Below are 17,661 nucleotides of genomic sequence, written 5' to 3' on the forward strand. Positions count from 1 at the left end.
TGAAAGTCATTACTGTCTGGACGTTCAAAGCAGATGAAGGTGAGTGGGATAGGTTGAAGATTAGCTGGAGGTCATCCGCGTAGTTAAACACAGTGACCTCCAGCTGCTGTAACATAAAAATGAGGGGAAAAATATAAAGATTAAACAAGAGGGGGGAAAGTGATGAGCCCTGGGGAACCCCGCACTCTACTTTGCGTGAGGCCGCAGCATAGCCGGCCAGGCGTACTGCTTGGCTTCTCCCCGTAAGAAAGGACTCAAGCCATGAAAAGGCCAGGCCTTCTATGCCCGCCGCCCTGACACGATGGAGAAGGATGGAATGGTCCACCGTGTCAAAAGCGGCGGACAGGTCTAGGAGTATCAGGGCTTGCGGAAGGTTGGTGTCAATACCTCCACGCAGTTTGTCCATTACTGAGACGACCACCTTCTCAGTAGAGTGCATGGGGCGGAAACCAGCTTGACAGGGGGAGAGACAATGATTTGTCTCAATATGTGTGGTTAAGGTAGTGGTGATGTGGGTTTCTAGGACTTTTGCAAGGTAAGGCAGGAGTGAAATGGGACTATAACTGGCAGGAGCCGATGAATCGGCGTCTGGTTTTTTTAAGAGTGGTATGACAGTCGCCGATTTGTGTGAACTGGGAACAGAGCCGTGTGTGAGTGAGTCGTTAAGTAGAGTAAGAGAAGGTGTAGGACAGACTGAATAAATTTCTTTAAGAATGCGAGCAGGAGCAAAGTCTAGAGGGGAACCGGATTTGACCCGGTGGAGAAGGGGAAGGAGAGTGTCATTGGTCAACAGTGGGAAAATAGTTAACTTAACAAGGGTAATAGGTGGGGACGGGGTAACAAAAGTGGGGGAAGGCGAGGGAATATTGAGTTTGATTTTAATCACTTTGTCTATGAAGAACTCATTGAGTGAGTCACAGAGGAACTGGGAAGGGGGGGTGGTGGCCGTGGTTCTGTTGGATGATGCGAGTTCGTGAACGGTGGAGAAAATTTCCTTAGTTTGAGATTCTGCTGTAATTATCCTATTGGTGTAGTATGCAGTTTTTGCTTCCAGAATGCCTTTTTTGTAGGTTTGTAGGGTAGAGAGATAAATTGCCTTTTGCGCGGGATTGTAGGTGCTTCTCCAAGCCCGCTCGGCCCTTCTTGCGGCTAGTTTCAATTCCTTAAGGTCCGGTGAGAACCAGCGGTTTGCTGCGTGGGCCCGTTTAACTGTGAGCCGCCTTAAGGGAGCGAATTCGTCGCACGCCGTGGTAAGCCAGTTATTAATAGCAGCCAACTGAGAAGTAGCTGGAAGACCCGATAAATCAGGGTGGGTTTTAGCCAGGGCTGAACAGAGAGAAGGCATGTCTGTTTTGCCCCATTTCCGGACCCAGATGTTTTTGGGGAGCGGGGGCTTGACCATGGGCGCCAGGGCAAGGGAGAGCGTGATAGTGGAGTGGTCCGACCACGAGCAGGGAGATATAATGGGGGATGTGGACGGAACGCTGAGTGACCAGATTTGGTCGAGTGTGTGACCGTGAGTGTGAGTAGGGCTGGTGATCAGTGACCTAAAGTTTAGACTATTCATAAGATTGGTAAATTCCTTGGATTGTGGGCTTTCAGCAGGGTCGTTGGGCCAAAAGTTGAGGTCCCCTAAGACCAATACCGAAGAGTTATTGATTACTAGGGTAGCCAGAAGGGTCTGGATGCTGGAAAGAAACAGGGGAGTGGGTTGGGGGGGACGGTAAATTAAAACAAAGGGGAGGGGAGCCCGATGGGAGGTAGAACGGGCTACCAAGTGGTCCACATCAGGAATGGGGGAAGATGGGAGGACTTGAAAGTTAAGATCGGTACGGGTTATTAGGGCCACTCCTCCCCCCCGCTTGCCTTCCGGACGATCCGCTCGAATGGCGGAGTACGAGGATGGTAAGGCGGCAAGTACATTGGGTAGGGAGTCGGCTTTGAACCAGGTCTCGGTTAAAAATAAGAGATCTGGTTCATGGGACTCGATGAAATTGAATAGTTCATATTGGTGATTGACTGCGGACCTAGTGTTCAGGAGGGCAGCCGAGGTATTAAACAGACGGACAGGGGGTCCAGGGGGTCGGGAAGGGGAGGGGAAAGGTGTGAGGGGTAGCGAGGCTAGGTGTGATACAATCCCAGGAGGGAGGAAAGATGGGAGTGTGAGTAAACCAAGATGTTGAAGATGAGTCAGGATGGCAGGGTCAAGGGAACCAGGGGTCCAGAGCTGACATAGATGGGAAGGTGAGTAGCCGATAAAACTGGCAGCATCTCGTGCCCCTGGCCCCGGTCGGCCGCGGACGGGCGCAGACGGGCTTAACTCTGGCGCTACTCCGGCGCGTCTACGGCGCTCCCGCTGCGCTCGTCCGCTGCGCTGACGCATAGGGGACGTTTAAATAGGCGTGTGATGAGGGAGGTGGGAGGAGCCAACAGGGCGGGATAGGAGGGTTTTTTTAAAAAAGTAGATGGCGTCCAGCGCTTGCAATCAGCGGGACGAGAAAGCTGCTCTTCAGTCAGCACAAGGAAGGTATTTTAAAATAGAATTGTAGCGCCCAGCGCGCACGAGCCCTCTGCCACAGGGCCGTTCGTCTGCACACAAGAGAAAAAGGGGCGTGGCCTAAATAGGCGCGTGATGAGGGAGGTGGGAGGAGCCAACAGGGCGGGATAGGAGGGGTTTTTTATAAAAGTAGATGGCGTCCAGCGCTTGCAATCAGCGTGGGAATTTAATGTAAAATGCACTCGGAGGGCATCTTAGAGATGGACCCTGAAAATCAACCAGGCCCGTGTGGTTCCTGAATGGCTGCCCACCATTTGCCGCCACCAGACAGGTTTCTGGAATCCTGGGTAGAGAGCTTCCGCTCTCTGGGTCCAGAAACAAAGCCCATCCTGGGAAGAGGTGTCATGCCTCCTCCCCCAGGATGTGCTGGGGTCACAAAAGGGGAAGCTGCAGCCTTTGGAAGCTGTCCCTGCCTTTTGCTGCCCCCAACAACTGGTTCCCACTGGTTCTGGGCCCCACTTTGATTGGGAGAATCGGCAGGATATCCAAGCTAGTCCGGTTTCCTACCAACTCCGGTCGCGGTCGGGGGGACCCTTCAGGTTGAGGCTGCGGGGGTCGTCATGAGGCTTGAGGGAGGTTGGGGTGATGGTCTGGATCACTGGGGAGACCTCCTTGTGGTGTTGGGCAACTCAGGTTGTGGGCGTCGGGTGCAGAGTGATGCAGAATCGCTGCCTCACCGGAATCCGGATTCCGGAGGCGAGTCTTGGCTTGAGCAAATCTGGTGCTCACGGGAGACAGTGTCTGTAAGAGGGTTGCAGGGCAGGTCCTCTAGGCTCTGGGGTTGCTTCCTGCTGGACTCGCTGGGGTTCTTGCTGTAGGCAGGTCGTAGACGGGACAGGCCAGTAGGGCTGGGGCCAAGGCAGTTGCTGTCCCTGCCTTTTGCTGCCCCCAACAACTAGTTCCCACTGGTTCTGGCCCCCACTTTGATTGGGAGAATCGGCAGGATATCCAAGCTAGTCCGGTTTCCTACCAACTCCGGTCGCGGTCGGGGGGACCCTTCAGGTTGAGGCTGCGGGGGTCGTCATGAGGCTTGAGGGAGGTTGGGGTGATGGTCTGGATCACTGGGGAGACCTCCTTGTGGTGTTGGGCAACTCAGGTTGTGGGCGTCGGGTGCAGAGTGATGCAGAATCGCTGCCTCACCGGAATCCGGATTCCGGAGGCGAGTCTTGGCTTGAGCAAATCTGGTGCTCATGGGAGACAGTGTCTGTAAGAGGGTTGCAGGGCAGGTCCTCCAGGCTCTGGGGTTGCTTGCTGCTGGACTCGCTGGGGTTCTTGCTGTAGGCAGGTCGTAGACGGGACAGGCCAGTAGGGCTGGGGCCAAGGCAGTTGGTGTCCTCCTCTTCTTCCTGGGTCAACACGGCTCGCCGGCCCTTCTTCTTTCTTCCTTCAATCTGAAATTACATTTAAGGGTGTTAAAGGGGTGTGCAGGTCGGGACCAATGGGTCCCTTCCTTGGGGTGGGTACACTCCCTATTATGCCACCCTCCAGGGGGAGGGGGCATGAGCCTCTTCCTAATTTGTTGGGTCCCCTCATCTTCAAGATGGAGGGGACTGAGACGTGTGCTTCACCTTGCCTCCCCAACCTGAGGGGTGGGGTTGGCAAAGGTGGGCACACCTCTCTTCGCCAGAAGACAACCCTACACCCGACACCCCACGGCCTTGGGTGGCCCAACCAACAGCATCCAGGCATCCCCCAAGACCCCAACTTACCTCTCCAGCCAGTGGTCGCCTTCCGTAAGTCTCCCTGCCCGACCCTGCAGCAACTTCGCAGAATCGAAGACCTCCATTGCAAAGCATAGGGTCCCCTATGTCCATTTTGCACCCGGCCGTCTCAGTGCCGCTGGTGGTGCAGCTCCTGTGCTGGTTGTTGGCCCCTGCAGTGGTAACCTTAACCCCAGCAGCTTTGCTTCCACACCTGAGTGGCCTGCTCATAAGCAGTCCCTAACCGTAGGCCCCCTTAGCTCCATTGGCTTACACTGGTGCACTGCACTCTGCACCCAGCCGCCCCAGTGAGGCTGGTGGTGCAACTCGAGTGTCCATCTAGCCCTTGGGGAACCTTGGTCCTAACCCCCAAAACTCACCCTCGTAAGTCGTGTACTTACACCTGAGAAACCGCTAACAATTTTTTCCCAAAGAAACCCATGTAATGAGAGTTTGGGCCTAAACATGTCTAAGTGTTAAACTGTTGTTGTATGAAGAAAAGAGAACTCTCTTAGAAGCAGTCACTTTTTCTATGGGTACTGCAGCTTAGGCTTTTTTTCTTTATTTCCGGTTGTTCAAAAAGGGATAATAAAAAGGATTAAAAAGATTTTGCTGTATGAAATAAAGATAAAATTAAAAAATAAGTGTTTCAAAAGTACAGCCTGGAATCAATGAATTATCGGGAGATTGTGAACCTGGGGGTTGTGTACTCCTGGATAAATATTGTTGAAGGTAAATAACTTTTTCTCACCTATTACCGGGTCTGTTTTGGAGATGCACTGTTAGTACTGTGTACCAGGCTCTAAACTTTTGGAAGTAATCTTGCAGAGTTTTGAAGTTGGCCTGGTCTATTGATGCATCTGCGCTGGAGTCAGTACCAAATAGGAGTGTTTGGAGTAAGTATGACTGAATTTATAACACATTAGGTTTATACGATTCCAGAATTGTGGCTCTCTTTACTTAACAAATAATGCAAACTGATGTCTCTGTGATGTATGTGCAGCCTCTTCTCCTTTGTACGGTGAGGTGGGGAAAGGAGGATAGCAGAGTGATCGATTGATCCAGACAGAAAGGGGCGAATACATTCCTCAGAAAAGCAGCTCTGGTTCAGAAGACCCACTTGTAGTGATAAAAAGTGGTGAAGTTGCTTTATACTCAGAGCTTGCAGCTCACAGACATGCCTGGCTAACGTAACGACAACTAGAAAAAACGTTTTAATGAATACAATTATTGAGGAAAAACGTTGAAGTGACTCAAACAGAGCTCCTATAAAAAAAGTATCAACCAGGCTCAAATGTAACTATGGCATAACAAAAGCAGTGGAAATAAACATACTGGTCAGACCTTTCACCACTAGTAAAACAATGAAGGACTTGAAATGGGACCGTTCATTCAGGAGGCAAAAGTAAGCGAACACGGCTGCCAGATACCCCTTCACCATACCTATCGCACATCCTTTCTAGGTCATGGAAAATGCGAACTTGAGAATGTCAGACAGCAGTGTTTTCAAGGGAGCAATCTGGTGACCTGCACACCAAGCGATAAACCTGTATCGCCTCCCAGAGTACACAGATTTTGTGCAGGAACGACGAGCAAATAAGATCATATCCACCACATCATCAGGCAGTTGGAAGGCAACCAAATGGCCCAGTTCAATCGCCACACATGGGGAGGAAATGTGGCATAACAACCTGAGCTGCTGACTTTGGAACAGTGAACCAGGTTCAAGTTCTGGTGTCAGCTTACCACCCTGTGGTTCTGTGCACATCATTTAATCACCCATTTCCTTAAAAAAAATGAATCCAAGCTTGTGTATTCTGGTGCTCATAGAAAGTGCTCTATTGAGCTTGGGCCAAATTCGCACTATACAAAACTGCAAAAAATAGAGATGCACACTGGAAATTCAGGCAGGGGACCTGCCCCTCAACCTGGGAGAGAAGAGCATCCCTGAGAGAAAAATGAAGCAGGGGACAATCAGATAGAGGTGCAGAACGTCTGCGTACTACACCATTCTCAACCAATCTTGTGCCACAAAGATAACTTGGCCCATGCTTGGCAGATCTTCCTCAGAACCGAAGGAATAAATGGGTGTGTGAGGAAACGAGTAGAGAAGAGCGAAAGTTTCACTTCAATTACAACACGTCAACAAGTTTCTTTGCACTGGAGTCCGGGAAGCACAGAACTTCAGGCAATGTGAACTGGAACAAGTGGAAAAGAGATCCACATGGACATGCCCCATTGATCGAAGATGCTCTTCGCAACCTCTGAGTGGAGTCGCCACTTGTGGTTATCAAGAATTTGCTGACTCAGGTCATCAACTCTGGTGCTCAACGATCCCACTAGATGATTTGCCATCAATCAAATCCCTTGGTTTTGCACCCACGGCCGCAGACTCAGAGCTTCTCAATAGAGAGACTAAGACCCTACTCCCCCTGCTTGCTGACCTACTGTATTGCAGTCATGAGTTCCGTCAAGATCTGGACTGACCGACCACAAAGGGAAACAAGGAATGCCTTGAACACAAGGCCAATCCCCTCAGTTCGAGCAGACTGATGTGGAAACTGCTCTTCTGGAGACCAGAAGCCTCTGATCGTCATCTCCTCTAGCTGAGCCCTCCGCCCTGGAGTAGAAGCATCCATCATTGCCATTGTTGGAGGGGGTTGTAAAGATATCCCTCTGAAAAAAAAGGAGTTAGGGACGTAAAATAAAACCCCTGTTGGAAATAATGTCAATTTAAATTACATTATTTAAAATTGTTAAAAATATAAATTCATATAATAATAGTAATATACAAATGGAACATATTTAATAATTAAATAATATATTTGTGTACTTTCTATATTTTTAACCCTATATTTGGAAGTATTTTAAATAATGTAATTTAATTTAGCATTATTTCCCGTGGGATTTTATTTTAGGTCCCTACATCTATTTTTTCTATGGGAGGGTATTGCAGTACCAGTGGTCGGCCTGGTTTAGTGCTGGACTTACTACAAAAGTAAGTTACTACAAAAGATCAGTTTTGTGAATAACGATAATTAATCTAAATTAATGCTAAACACATATTAAAATGGTACACTTGTATTATTTAATGATTAAATAATACATCTAAACCATGTTTATGTTTTTTAAATACATTTATATTTTTAATTACTTTACAAAATGTAATTTAATTTAACATTATTTCCTATTGGTTTTATTTTCAGTCCCTACCTCTATTGTTTTCTATGGGAGGGTGTGCAGTACCATTAGTTGCCCATGGGTAGTGCTGGGCTGGACTTATTACAGAAGTGCAAGTTACCACAAAAGCACAGTTTGTGAGTCAGGCACTGAGACACCAAAGCTGCTAGCCCGGACATCAGCAATGGTGTCAAGGGTGTGAGGGGAATAGCTGATGGTGGCACCACAGAGAGGGAGGGTCTCGGCAGGGCTGGATTTATTGTCAAGAGTGACATCATTTGGACTAACTGGGAAAAACATGAAGCAAATTTTGTGAAGGGAAGGCATGGTGATGCAAACCCATATGGCATCCCCTTATGACTCGCGGAGTCCGGTCATGGGCCTAAATATCTCAACAATGGCATCGAAATAAGGCACTAGATCAGCTTCGGAAGTCTGGGTACGGTGGAGGTGGAACTAGACCCATCCCAGAGTTGGGCTGAAGTGGATCTAATGGTGCTGGGTTCCCAAGTTGTGCAGGTGGCGCTGGCTCCTGCTGCGCCAGAGCCTTCGACCAATTCTGGCTCTAAAGAGGAGTCCAAGAGAGGCCGGAGTGATTTACCCCTCTTGTATTGGCTCCCATTCCTCTTCTTCTTATTTCTGTGTTTTCGGGCAGGAGGATCTTGACTCCAACAACGCTGGAGACATCGAGTGGGGTCTGGATTTGTGCCTACCTCTACTGTCCTTGAGCCTAGCCAATAAGAGATTAGCTTCTGTCTCTTAAATGACCTATGGGTGCATGATCCAGCATGACCCGTAAGATTCGGAGTTGTGGTCAGAGTCCAAGCATCAAAGACATATTTTGTGGAGATTGGTAATCAACAGTTGCCCCTCACAATTGCCACAAGGTTTAAACCCTCACCTCTTAGGAGGAGACATGGTTTTTGCAGTTGTAAAATGTTGGGAAGATTTATGACATAAATCCTGTAAAAGGTGTGGAGAATAGGAAACTGTCAGGTACAACGGTGGGGGCGCTTTATGGGGTTGGTGGCGTGTCAGGGACATTACTTCCAGCGTCAGATGGAGACTTGGCCCCCTCCCATCATAGAAGAGCTATGGAGAAAGGTTTCCTAGATTTGGGATAGGCCTCAACATTATTATGGCACCTGGTGGAGTATTCACGAGGTGAGAAATCTGTAGGTTCAAGTGCCCACTGGAAATATATATATATTGCAAATTTACTGGAATAGTGCTGCGTAACAACAACTAGATCCGCTCTAAAACGATTTCAAGAAAGTGCGGATCAAGGACAGATTTCTGTTTTATGGAGTGGCATTTATGAAAGGATAGCTTACATAACATTTACAATCAGTGGTAGGTCTGTTTTACCAGCTTTCTTCGCTGATAATTTTAAAGTTATTTTACATTTCTCCGCTGCTATTTCAATAGAAGCCTTATAAAGATTGGCATTCGGTTTTTAAAATATTTTTTAGATCTACTATTTTTATTTACTTACAGCGTTTCGTTTCCTTCCTGTTAGCCTGGGTGATTGTGGCCGCTGTCCTGACCTTTCATCCCTGCCCCGTTCCACCGTGGCTTGTGCCGTTTGTTGCGGAGGGCTAAGGGACCGGACACACTTGACAGCATTTCCGGGGCAATGAACAGCTGATGCGTGCTAGAGACGCCCGACTTACTGCTATTTAAGCAGCATGCTGGAGCTGACGCGCGTTCATCAGTGGTATGTCATGGTTTGCCCTGTTCCCATCATGCACTGGGACAGGAACAGACTACTTTGCATATAGCCAAGTTCTGAGCTGGGATGGTGCAGTGAGCTAAAAAACGGTGATGGATCAAGCCCTGATCTTTGGACTGGGTAAGAGTGGTCTGCTTAATTCAGGCACTCTGTTCATCACCACCCCCTTTTCTGAATCATACTGTTATTTAAGCAGCAGCAGGCCCGGCAAAGGGGCGCCAAAGGCAAGCCTGTCTGCACCCGTCAGTGGCTGGACCGGGCCCAGGGCCACCCCCCTGCTCATTCATCAAGGTCATTGGGACCTATTCTAAAGTACACTAGAGACACTTTATTGAGTCTTAATGGCCAGTTGAAAGACTCCTGCCGGCAATTTTATCCTGTGAAAGAATCTAAGAAATGCCCTTCATGTGACATGGATTTTCTTTTTACTGAAATAAAGTGCGGTTTAGGTACACAACAGTACTTCTATCCGTAAACAGCTTTATTAAAGTCTTTCCAAGGACTGCTCCTGAACGCACCCTCTTTAATTAAACATAATACCAAATTTGCAGAGCTGTTGGCAGCCCATAATATAGATATGGCATTTGTCACGGAGACGTGTGCGGATAGTACGCTGATCCTGAGCTCTCCTTAGCCATTCCCCAAGGCTATTTTCTAATCAGGAATGACAAACAGGATAAACGGGGAGGGGGACTGGCGAATATTTTAAAGGATAACCAGTTGGTAAAAAGCTCCACTTTAGGAAGTGGCCCTGACTGTGAACTGCTTTCATTTAATATCACTATGAGCGAAAACTATATATTCAACGGTACGTTGTTGTATAGAACTCCAGGGGCAAAAAACAAGTTTGTAGAGACTATAGGTCATATTATCGACTCTAGTGTTGACTTTCAGGACTTTTCTATCCTAGGTGATTTTAATTATCACCTAGAAAATATAAATGACCAATACACAACTTTGCTTCTAGAGTTGATGACCAGTGTCTTGATGGAACAACTAGTCAAGCATCCTACTCACGAGGCCAGGCACACTCTAGATAAGATATTCAGGTCAAATCCAAAACTGAAAGTGCAGGAGATTTTGCCTATCCCTTGGTCTGATCACATGGCCATTCAGTTTGTACTTACCTCTTCCCACCATCTTACTCGTTCTCATTCTGCCCTTAAGACTTTAAAAGGGAAGAACTGGAAGGAAATTTGTCCACAACAGCTGCAATCAACTCTAGCTGCTTCTAAACCGATCCTAATGCCCGAAGTTAACACAGCCACCAACAGTTTCACTTATTGGTAAAAACTGCAGTAAATATCCTAGTCCCTGAAAAAACTTTTACTAGCAAACGGTTAAAGAAATCAGAACCTTGATTCTGTGACTCTCTGCACACCCAGAAGCAACTCTGCAGACGTTCAGAGCGGCGCTGGAGAAAAACCTATATGGAAGCCGAGAAAACGGTTTACCCACAATCACTGAGCAATTACAAAAAGATGATCTTTGAGAGAAAGAGTATTTTTCTCAGAGAAAATTAAGCAAGCAGGCAACTCAAGCAAAATACTTTTTTCTACCCTAACGGAATTAGTGACACTGCCTACTCCATCAGTACTGAATAGCAGTGTTGCTTTCTGTAACCAAGTCGTAGACTCTTTTAGCAACAAGGTGCTTTCAATCTATGATTCCTTTACAAGAAGTGATACTGAGTCTCAAGTGAATTATTCCTCTTCATCTCTTTGTCAGCCTGGCGACAGTTTGAAGTTTTTCACCCTCCTAATGTAGATCAGGTCTCGCAGATTGTTTGATTAGTGAAAGCAGGGGCTCTATCAGACCCCTGCCCCCAAAAATATTTCATCTGGCAGCCAATGAGATTAGCGAGCAACTTAGCCTGCTTTATAAGGAGATCCTTACGTCCGGCGTCTTTCCAGAGGCCTAGAAGAAGGTTTCTATTCTCCCTCTGCTAAAAAAACCTAGCTAGGACCCTGACGATTACAACAACTACAGACCTATAGCAAGGATTCCGGAAAACAATATAAATGTCCAACGCCTTCGTGTCCTCAGAAAACCTTCTGGACTCTTCACAATACGGCTTCCGGCAAGGACATGGAACGGAGATGGCCTTGGTTATGGCAGCAGAGGAGCTTTGCTCCACGCTGGACTCCGGTGCAAAGGCCGCCTTGAACCTTTTGGATCTCTCAGTGGCCTTTGACACCATGAACCATATCATTCTCATTCATAGGCTCCAGAAGTTGAGAGTCTCAAACCTATCTTTGAGTCAGATTAAATCCTATCTCAACAACAGGATACGTGTGCAGATTGGAGACTCTAGTTCAAAACAATTCTCACTTCCTTGTGGGGTGCCGCAGGGTTCATCTCTGAGCCCTACTTTGTTTAATCTGTACATCACCCCCATAGCGGATGTCATCAAGCAGTTCAGTTTCTCGCTGGTGTCCTATGCCGATGATACCCAGATTGTAGTATCCATCTCAGGCAATCTGGAAGAAACGGTGGCCCGTTTCAATCAGTGCATAGCCTGCGTGGATCACTGGATGAGTGCGAACTGCCTAAAGCTTAATGGTAGCAAATCAGAGGTTCTCCTGTTGGGCTCAGACACCTCCTTTTGGTCCCAGAGCTGGTGGCCTTGAACTATGGGAACACTTCCCACCCCAGTGCATAAAGTAAAAAATGTGGGCGTCATCTTTGATGACAGACTCACCTTCCAACACCAAACTGATAAGGTTGCCTCCCAGGTATATCTGACTTTAAAATTAATTCGGAAGGTGAAACCTTATATCCCACCAGCCGCAGTAAAAACACTGGTGACAACTTTGGCATTGGCCAGACTGGACTATGGAAATGCCCTTTACTTAGGCCTGCAGAAACAGCACCTGCTCAAACTGCAGCGGGTTCAAAACTCCGCTGCCAGGATGCTGCTGAATATTCCTAAATTCCAGTCGGTATCCCAAGGATTAAGACAACTACACTGGTTACCGGTGAAGAAGAGATCTGAATTTAAAGCCTTGTGTTTAGCGTTCAAGGCGCTACAGGGCACAGGACCTGAATATTTGAAACAGCACTTGCTGTGGTATCTGCCAGGCATAACATTGCGTTCAGCTCAGAGCAAACTTCTGCAGATGCCTAAATTCAAGAGAGTTTGCTGGGGAGGTAGTAGTTTTCTTCTCAATACTGTCAAATTGTGGAATTCACTTCCTTTACCCATAAAAAATTGCCCAACACTACCATTGTTCAGAAAGGATTTGAAAACTTGGCTTTTTTCACTATAAATTCTCAATCATTTTTCACCTTGACATAGTCCTCTGCTGTAGCGCCTAGACACCCTTGGGCATTCAAGCGAAATATACATTTTAAATTCAATTCAATAAGTAATTTGTTTCCCTTTGATAGAGCTCGTGGGCTTCAGACACTAACCAGTAGCCTTCAATTTTCCCGTGATTGTGATAGCAAAATTGAAAACGAAAATGTCACACTTTTAACTGAAAAGAAAAAGAAATATACATTCATTTTATTGGGAAAAGAAAGAAAACTGAATTAAGAAAAAGATAACATTGAAAATCAATGACACGACTTAGGAAAGCACAAACAATGCTGAACATGAAAATAAACTTTAATGTAGTTAAGTAAGTGTCTATGAAGGAAAAACCAATACAAAGATCTTGAAAACTCATATACTGCACTGAAACCCGATGCCTTAAAATTATGTACAGAACAATCCAGCCAAGCAGACGAAACTGGAGCCAAGCAGCATCTTTTTTACAGACCTTTAAACATGATCTTCAATTTATATCACACATATTCTATCCCAACAGAGCAATCAACCGTCAATTCCATACTGTAGAAAATGAGAAACAAGAATATTGAACATGTTTAAAATGCATGCTTACTGATCGCTGCCACAAACTCATCGAACAGGTTGTAAGGAATGACGGGATCTGGGAGTTCCCGAAAGAACAACTTCACAGCTCCTGTTATCACATGTATGTCATCCCATTCACTGTGGTCCAAATTCAGTTTTTCTTCTATAGAGCGAACCAAAGGATAAAGAGAGGAGAGCAAGGGAATTAATATGCTTAGTAAAACTGAGTCAGTCATCTCTATTTATTTATTTTTATTTATAAAGTTTTATATAGCGCGAACAAGATCCCGAAGGATATCAGAGCGCTTTACAAAAGGATGGAGGCAGGTAATAAATTATGTCTCTATGAGAATAAGACACCTATGTGCTTCTGTAATTCTAGGCTAGGGTTACCACAAGGCTGACATTTGACTCTGGTAAGCTCACCAAAATATTTTTAGCAAAATTATCACCAGCCACTGGAGTCATAAGACTAGAGAAACCCGATCTTATGCAGTCAGAGACCCAGTCATGAACTATATATCAAGTTAAGAAACTGTAAGGCGGGAAAGCAAAGGTTTGTTGTCCAGTAATTAACAAGGAACACATTTTGGCATAATAAAGCGTCGCCGGACACAAAACACATGCCAGCAAGCGTGCATAACCAAATTAGTAAAAACAATGCAGAAGCTGTGAACTAAGCCACCTGCCTCTGACACCAAAATAATACATTGACACCATTGACTGAACAGATATGAAAATCATCAGCTTCACGGAGTGTCTTTCATTTCAGTTGCAAGCATATCATACATAATGATGGAATGAAACACATTTTACACAAAACTTTGAAAGACATATAGCGGCAAGAGGAAATACGGCATTTATTTGATTTTTAAGCTGCTTAACCACAGCAGGGACCCAGTATATTTGCGGTTTGGACATTAAGAATTGAGGCAGCACAGGGTTAGAAGAGTTGGTAGGATGTGAATGAACCATAGTAGGTTAGGGAACGTGAACTACTCCTAAATCTACCCTGAAGCAATAAGAGCTATGACCAGTTATCACTGAGGTACCTAGATCCAGACCATCCAAAACACAAAGTTATTATATTTGGCCCTATTCTAGATGTAGCTTACAATTCCCATTAACACGCACTGTATTAAAACAACGCGTATCTTATTTATGCTATGTTATGTGTATTTGTATAGTGCACATCTCGCCCAGGAGGGTATCCTGGTGCTGAAGGAGGAGCTGTATGGTCTGAGCCAGGGTCAAGGTTAGGTGAAGGGCCGTGTCTTCAAATTCTTGCAAAGTTCAAGAACTGAGGAGAAGGCTCTGATGTGTGGGGGCTGGTTATTCCAGGCTTTAGACACGAGTTAGAGAAGGCCCAATGGCCAGATCTGGTTCTCCGTATGCGGGGGAGGGGGGGCTGTAGGAGTCCAACTGAGTCGAGTTGTCTGCAAGTTTATTCAGTTGTTGAGGTACATGGACCAATGTTGTGCAAGGCTTTGTATGTGTGCATGAGGAGTTAGAAGTGTGCACATTCGTGGATTTGGAGCCAGTTGAGCTCTTTGAGGTGCAGGTTTATGTTGGTGCAGAGTCGGAGGCTCAGAGTGAGCCTGGTTGCTGAGTTTTGTATGGCCTGGAGTCTTCTGGTCAGTATAGCGTTGAGTCCAATATATAGTTTATTGCCTTAGTCCAGCTTGCTGGTGATGAGGGCATGAGTGACGGTACTGTGAGTGTTGGAGAAGAGCCATTTGAAGATCTTTTTGAGCATCTTGCGTGTGAAAGGAGACTACATTCACTTGGCCAATCATGGAGGGTTGGTTGTCGATTACTATTCTGAGGTTCTTTGTGTGGGTTGCCAGGAGGGGTGTGGGTCCGAATATGGCATGCCACCAGGTGGAGTTACAGAGCGAGATGTCTGTGCCAAAAATTGCTACTTCTGTCTTGTCTGTGTTGAGCTGGAGGTAATTGGTGTTATGTTTCATAGGGCACCCCAATATAGGCTTGAGTAGTCCCATAACCCTTCACCTACCTTACCGTACCATTACACTAAATAACGGGGTTTGGTACTGACCATTTACCTAGTTAAGCACTGCATAAATGTCATGTGGTTTTCCTAAAAAAGTAGCCTCATAAATTATGCATGAGGATTCTCAGAATCACAGCAGTATTACCATCTTCTGCATAATACTATGTATAAGGGTAATCCCTTCCATCATCTTGGCCTACATGACACAGAAAGGTAAAATCCCTTGAGAGTACCTTTTTGGTATATTGACACCATATCTTTGCTGGGGCAAGTAGAGGAGAGAGACTTCCATTCTGACACAAGACAATGAGGTTCCTGCATGCAGACACTCCAGCTCACAGTGGTCTGATATCCCTCGCGGGGTGTCCATCTCAAGGTCAAGACGGGGTCCCACAATCTCTCACTTCAGGTAATGGAGTTGGTTTCAGCCTAGAGGGATTCTTGGCTCTACACCTACAAACATGCTAGGTACACTTAGGTACATTCATTTAGGGTTGCATCATAGGAGTACGCATTATTATTATTATTGACATGTATTTCTATGCTTGAATATATTCATTGTTTTAGCACTACGGTAGGAATCTACCATCCTTTTACCCTAGTGGTGCTTATAATCATTAATATCTGTTTCTGTCTTATGGTTGTTTCAGCATGCCTATTTTACACTAGAATGACGGTGGTTCAATAAATGCTTATTGGAAAATGTCCCCACCGTTTATTCTGTGCACTTCTCTGAGACAAAGTGAGAAAAAGTGACTGAGCAAAAAGTACTGTACCGTTTCTACGAAAACTGATGGGACTAGGTTGTCATATGCGATAGTTGCCAGGAACTATTCTCTCCTTGGCAAGAAGAGTTTACTGTGGCACTGCGAGCTAGCTGGTATACAGGGGAACCTACCCGGTGGTAGTGACTGGAATCAGTCTGGGCACCAATCCCACAGTTTATCTTGTCTAAACGTGCAGTTCCTAGATGGTTTTATTCAAGCCTGAAGGACAAATAGTTCCTATTGTGCATAAAACCTTATCTAAGTTTCCTTGAAACGTTTTTCAACAATGGCTGATGAAGATCTTGTTGCGCCAGTGGAGGAAGGAGAACCAGAAGGCGAAGTAAACATTTCAGAAAATGTCAGAACTTCCCTTCTTTTAAAACTAGCAGACTATGGAGTCACAGCTAGGGGTGGGACAGTAACATTCGTGTTTGAGGTACACGAATCACACAGAACTGAGGTATTCTATTCATGGGTTAAATTCTCACCAGCAGATGCACGCACAAATACATTTCATTTTTACACTGAAGATGAAACACCAGAGGAATATGAAGACATTGAAGTTCCGCTCACCTACCAGGAGCACATAAACTGGTTTAAAGGCGCCCTCCATTCACAAAAGATAAAGTAAGGCTCAGTGCGCTAGGCAGATATGGAGCTACTTGGCTAGTCTTAGCGGCTCACACACCGCACCCAAACATTGACAAAATGACCGTAGCAGACTTACTTCCACTGCACAAAGAAATAATAAAACTTTACAGAAACCTGACACAGTTTGTAATGAGAACACTCACACTTCAGCCGACAAGGGCTACACCAGCAGGACAAATTCAGGGGTCTGCAACCAAAATTACTTCACAAACGCTAAACGCAGTTTTGGGTAAAATGCCCACTAAGCATGAGCAAATGCCATTCTGGATAGCTCAGAAAATAACACAGTCAGAGGCAGTGTTTCCACACACAAGCCCTCAAGAAAAACACAGAATGCTAACAATCTGCTTGCCAATGGGGATAACTCCCCAGATAGAGGATTGTACCTGTGGGGTACAGTTTCCGCTGCCATCTATACCAGAACTCATGGTATCCCTTCCATAGCAGTAATACCAGATGTATTATGACAAATATAGAATGAAAATGGAGCAGAACCTGCTCCGAACTTAGGGATGAAATTGTTAGGAAATGTTGCCCAGGTATCAACTATAATATTAGCAAACATAAAAGGGGAGGCAGCAGCAGTGGCAATACGTCAACGCCTGAGGGATTTAAGTTGTTTGCAACAGGAGCATGAATTACCTAAGATTATTGAAGACACATAGGTCAAATTAGGTAGAGATAATTTGGGAGCTAGAGCAACAAAACCACAACTGATGAGTGGTTCTGAAAATGACAACAGAAAACCAGCACCTGATTCTTGAAGAAGAAATGGGATAATGAAAAAGCAAAAGAATAGAGAGAATAGGTCACAATCAAGGGGTTGGTTTTCTCAACAGGAGCCCTATGAAAGGAGGTACAACCTTAGGAACTGTGATAACATTAAAAAACCTGACCGGTATCAAGATACTGATACATGTTCCTCTCCTTCCTTTCAGGGTTCATTTGAATTTGAATTTGAAAGTGATTTATATAGCGCATGGCTACCCGGAGGCTTCCCCGCGCTGACGATAAGAACTGTGATGAAAGACAAAAGGCCCCTTATTGGCTAGATGGGAATAACCAGGTCTTCAGCTTTTTCCTGAAAATTAGTTCATTTTGCTGCCCTCTGAGGTCCGCGGGAGAGCATTCCACAGTTTTGGCACCAAGTGGGAGAAAGATCTGCCTCCCCATCAGGATTTGTTCATTCTAGTGATGCTAA

General features: G+C 45.8%; 1 protein-coding gene across 3 annotated transcripts in view; it reads right to left on the minus strand.

Annotated features, from left to right (window-relative positions):
- The window catches only part of ARHGAP9 (Rho GTPase activating protein 9), a 744,735-nt gene that overhangs the window by 118,573 nt on the left and 608,501 nt on the right, over positions 1-17,661 (minus strand). For all 3 annotated transcript variants that reach the window (XM_078688987.1, XM_078688988.1, XM_078688989.1), the window contains one exon: positions 13,057-13,191. In XM_078688987.1, coding sequence (XP_078545113.1) covers positions 13,057-13,191 — 135 coding nt within the window. The remainder of the gene's footprint in view (positions 1-13,056; positions 13,192-17,661) is intronic.

This window comes from Lissotriton helveticus, chromosome 1_1 (assembly GCF_964261635.1).
Source record: "Lissotriton helveticus chromosome 1_1, aLisHel1.1, whole genome shotgun sequence".
In the NCBI taxonomy this organism is placed as follows: Eukaryota; Metazoa; Chordata; class Amphibia; order Caudata; family Salamandridae; genus Lissotriton; species Lissotriton helveticus.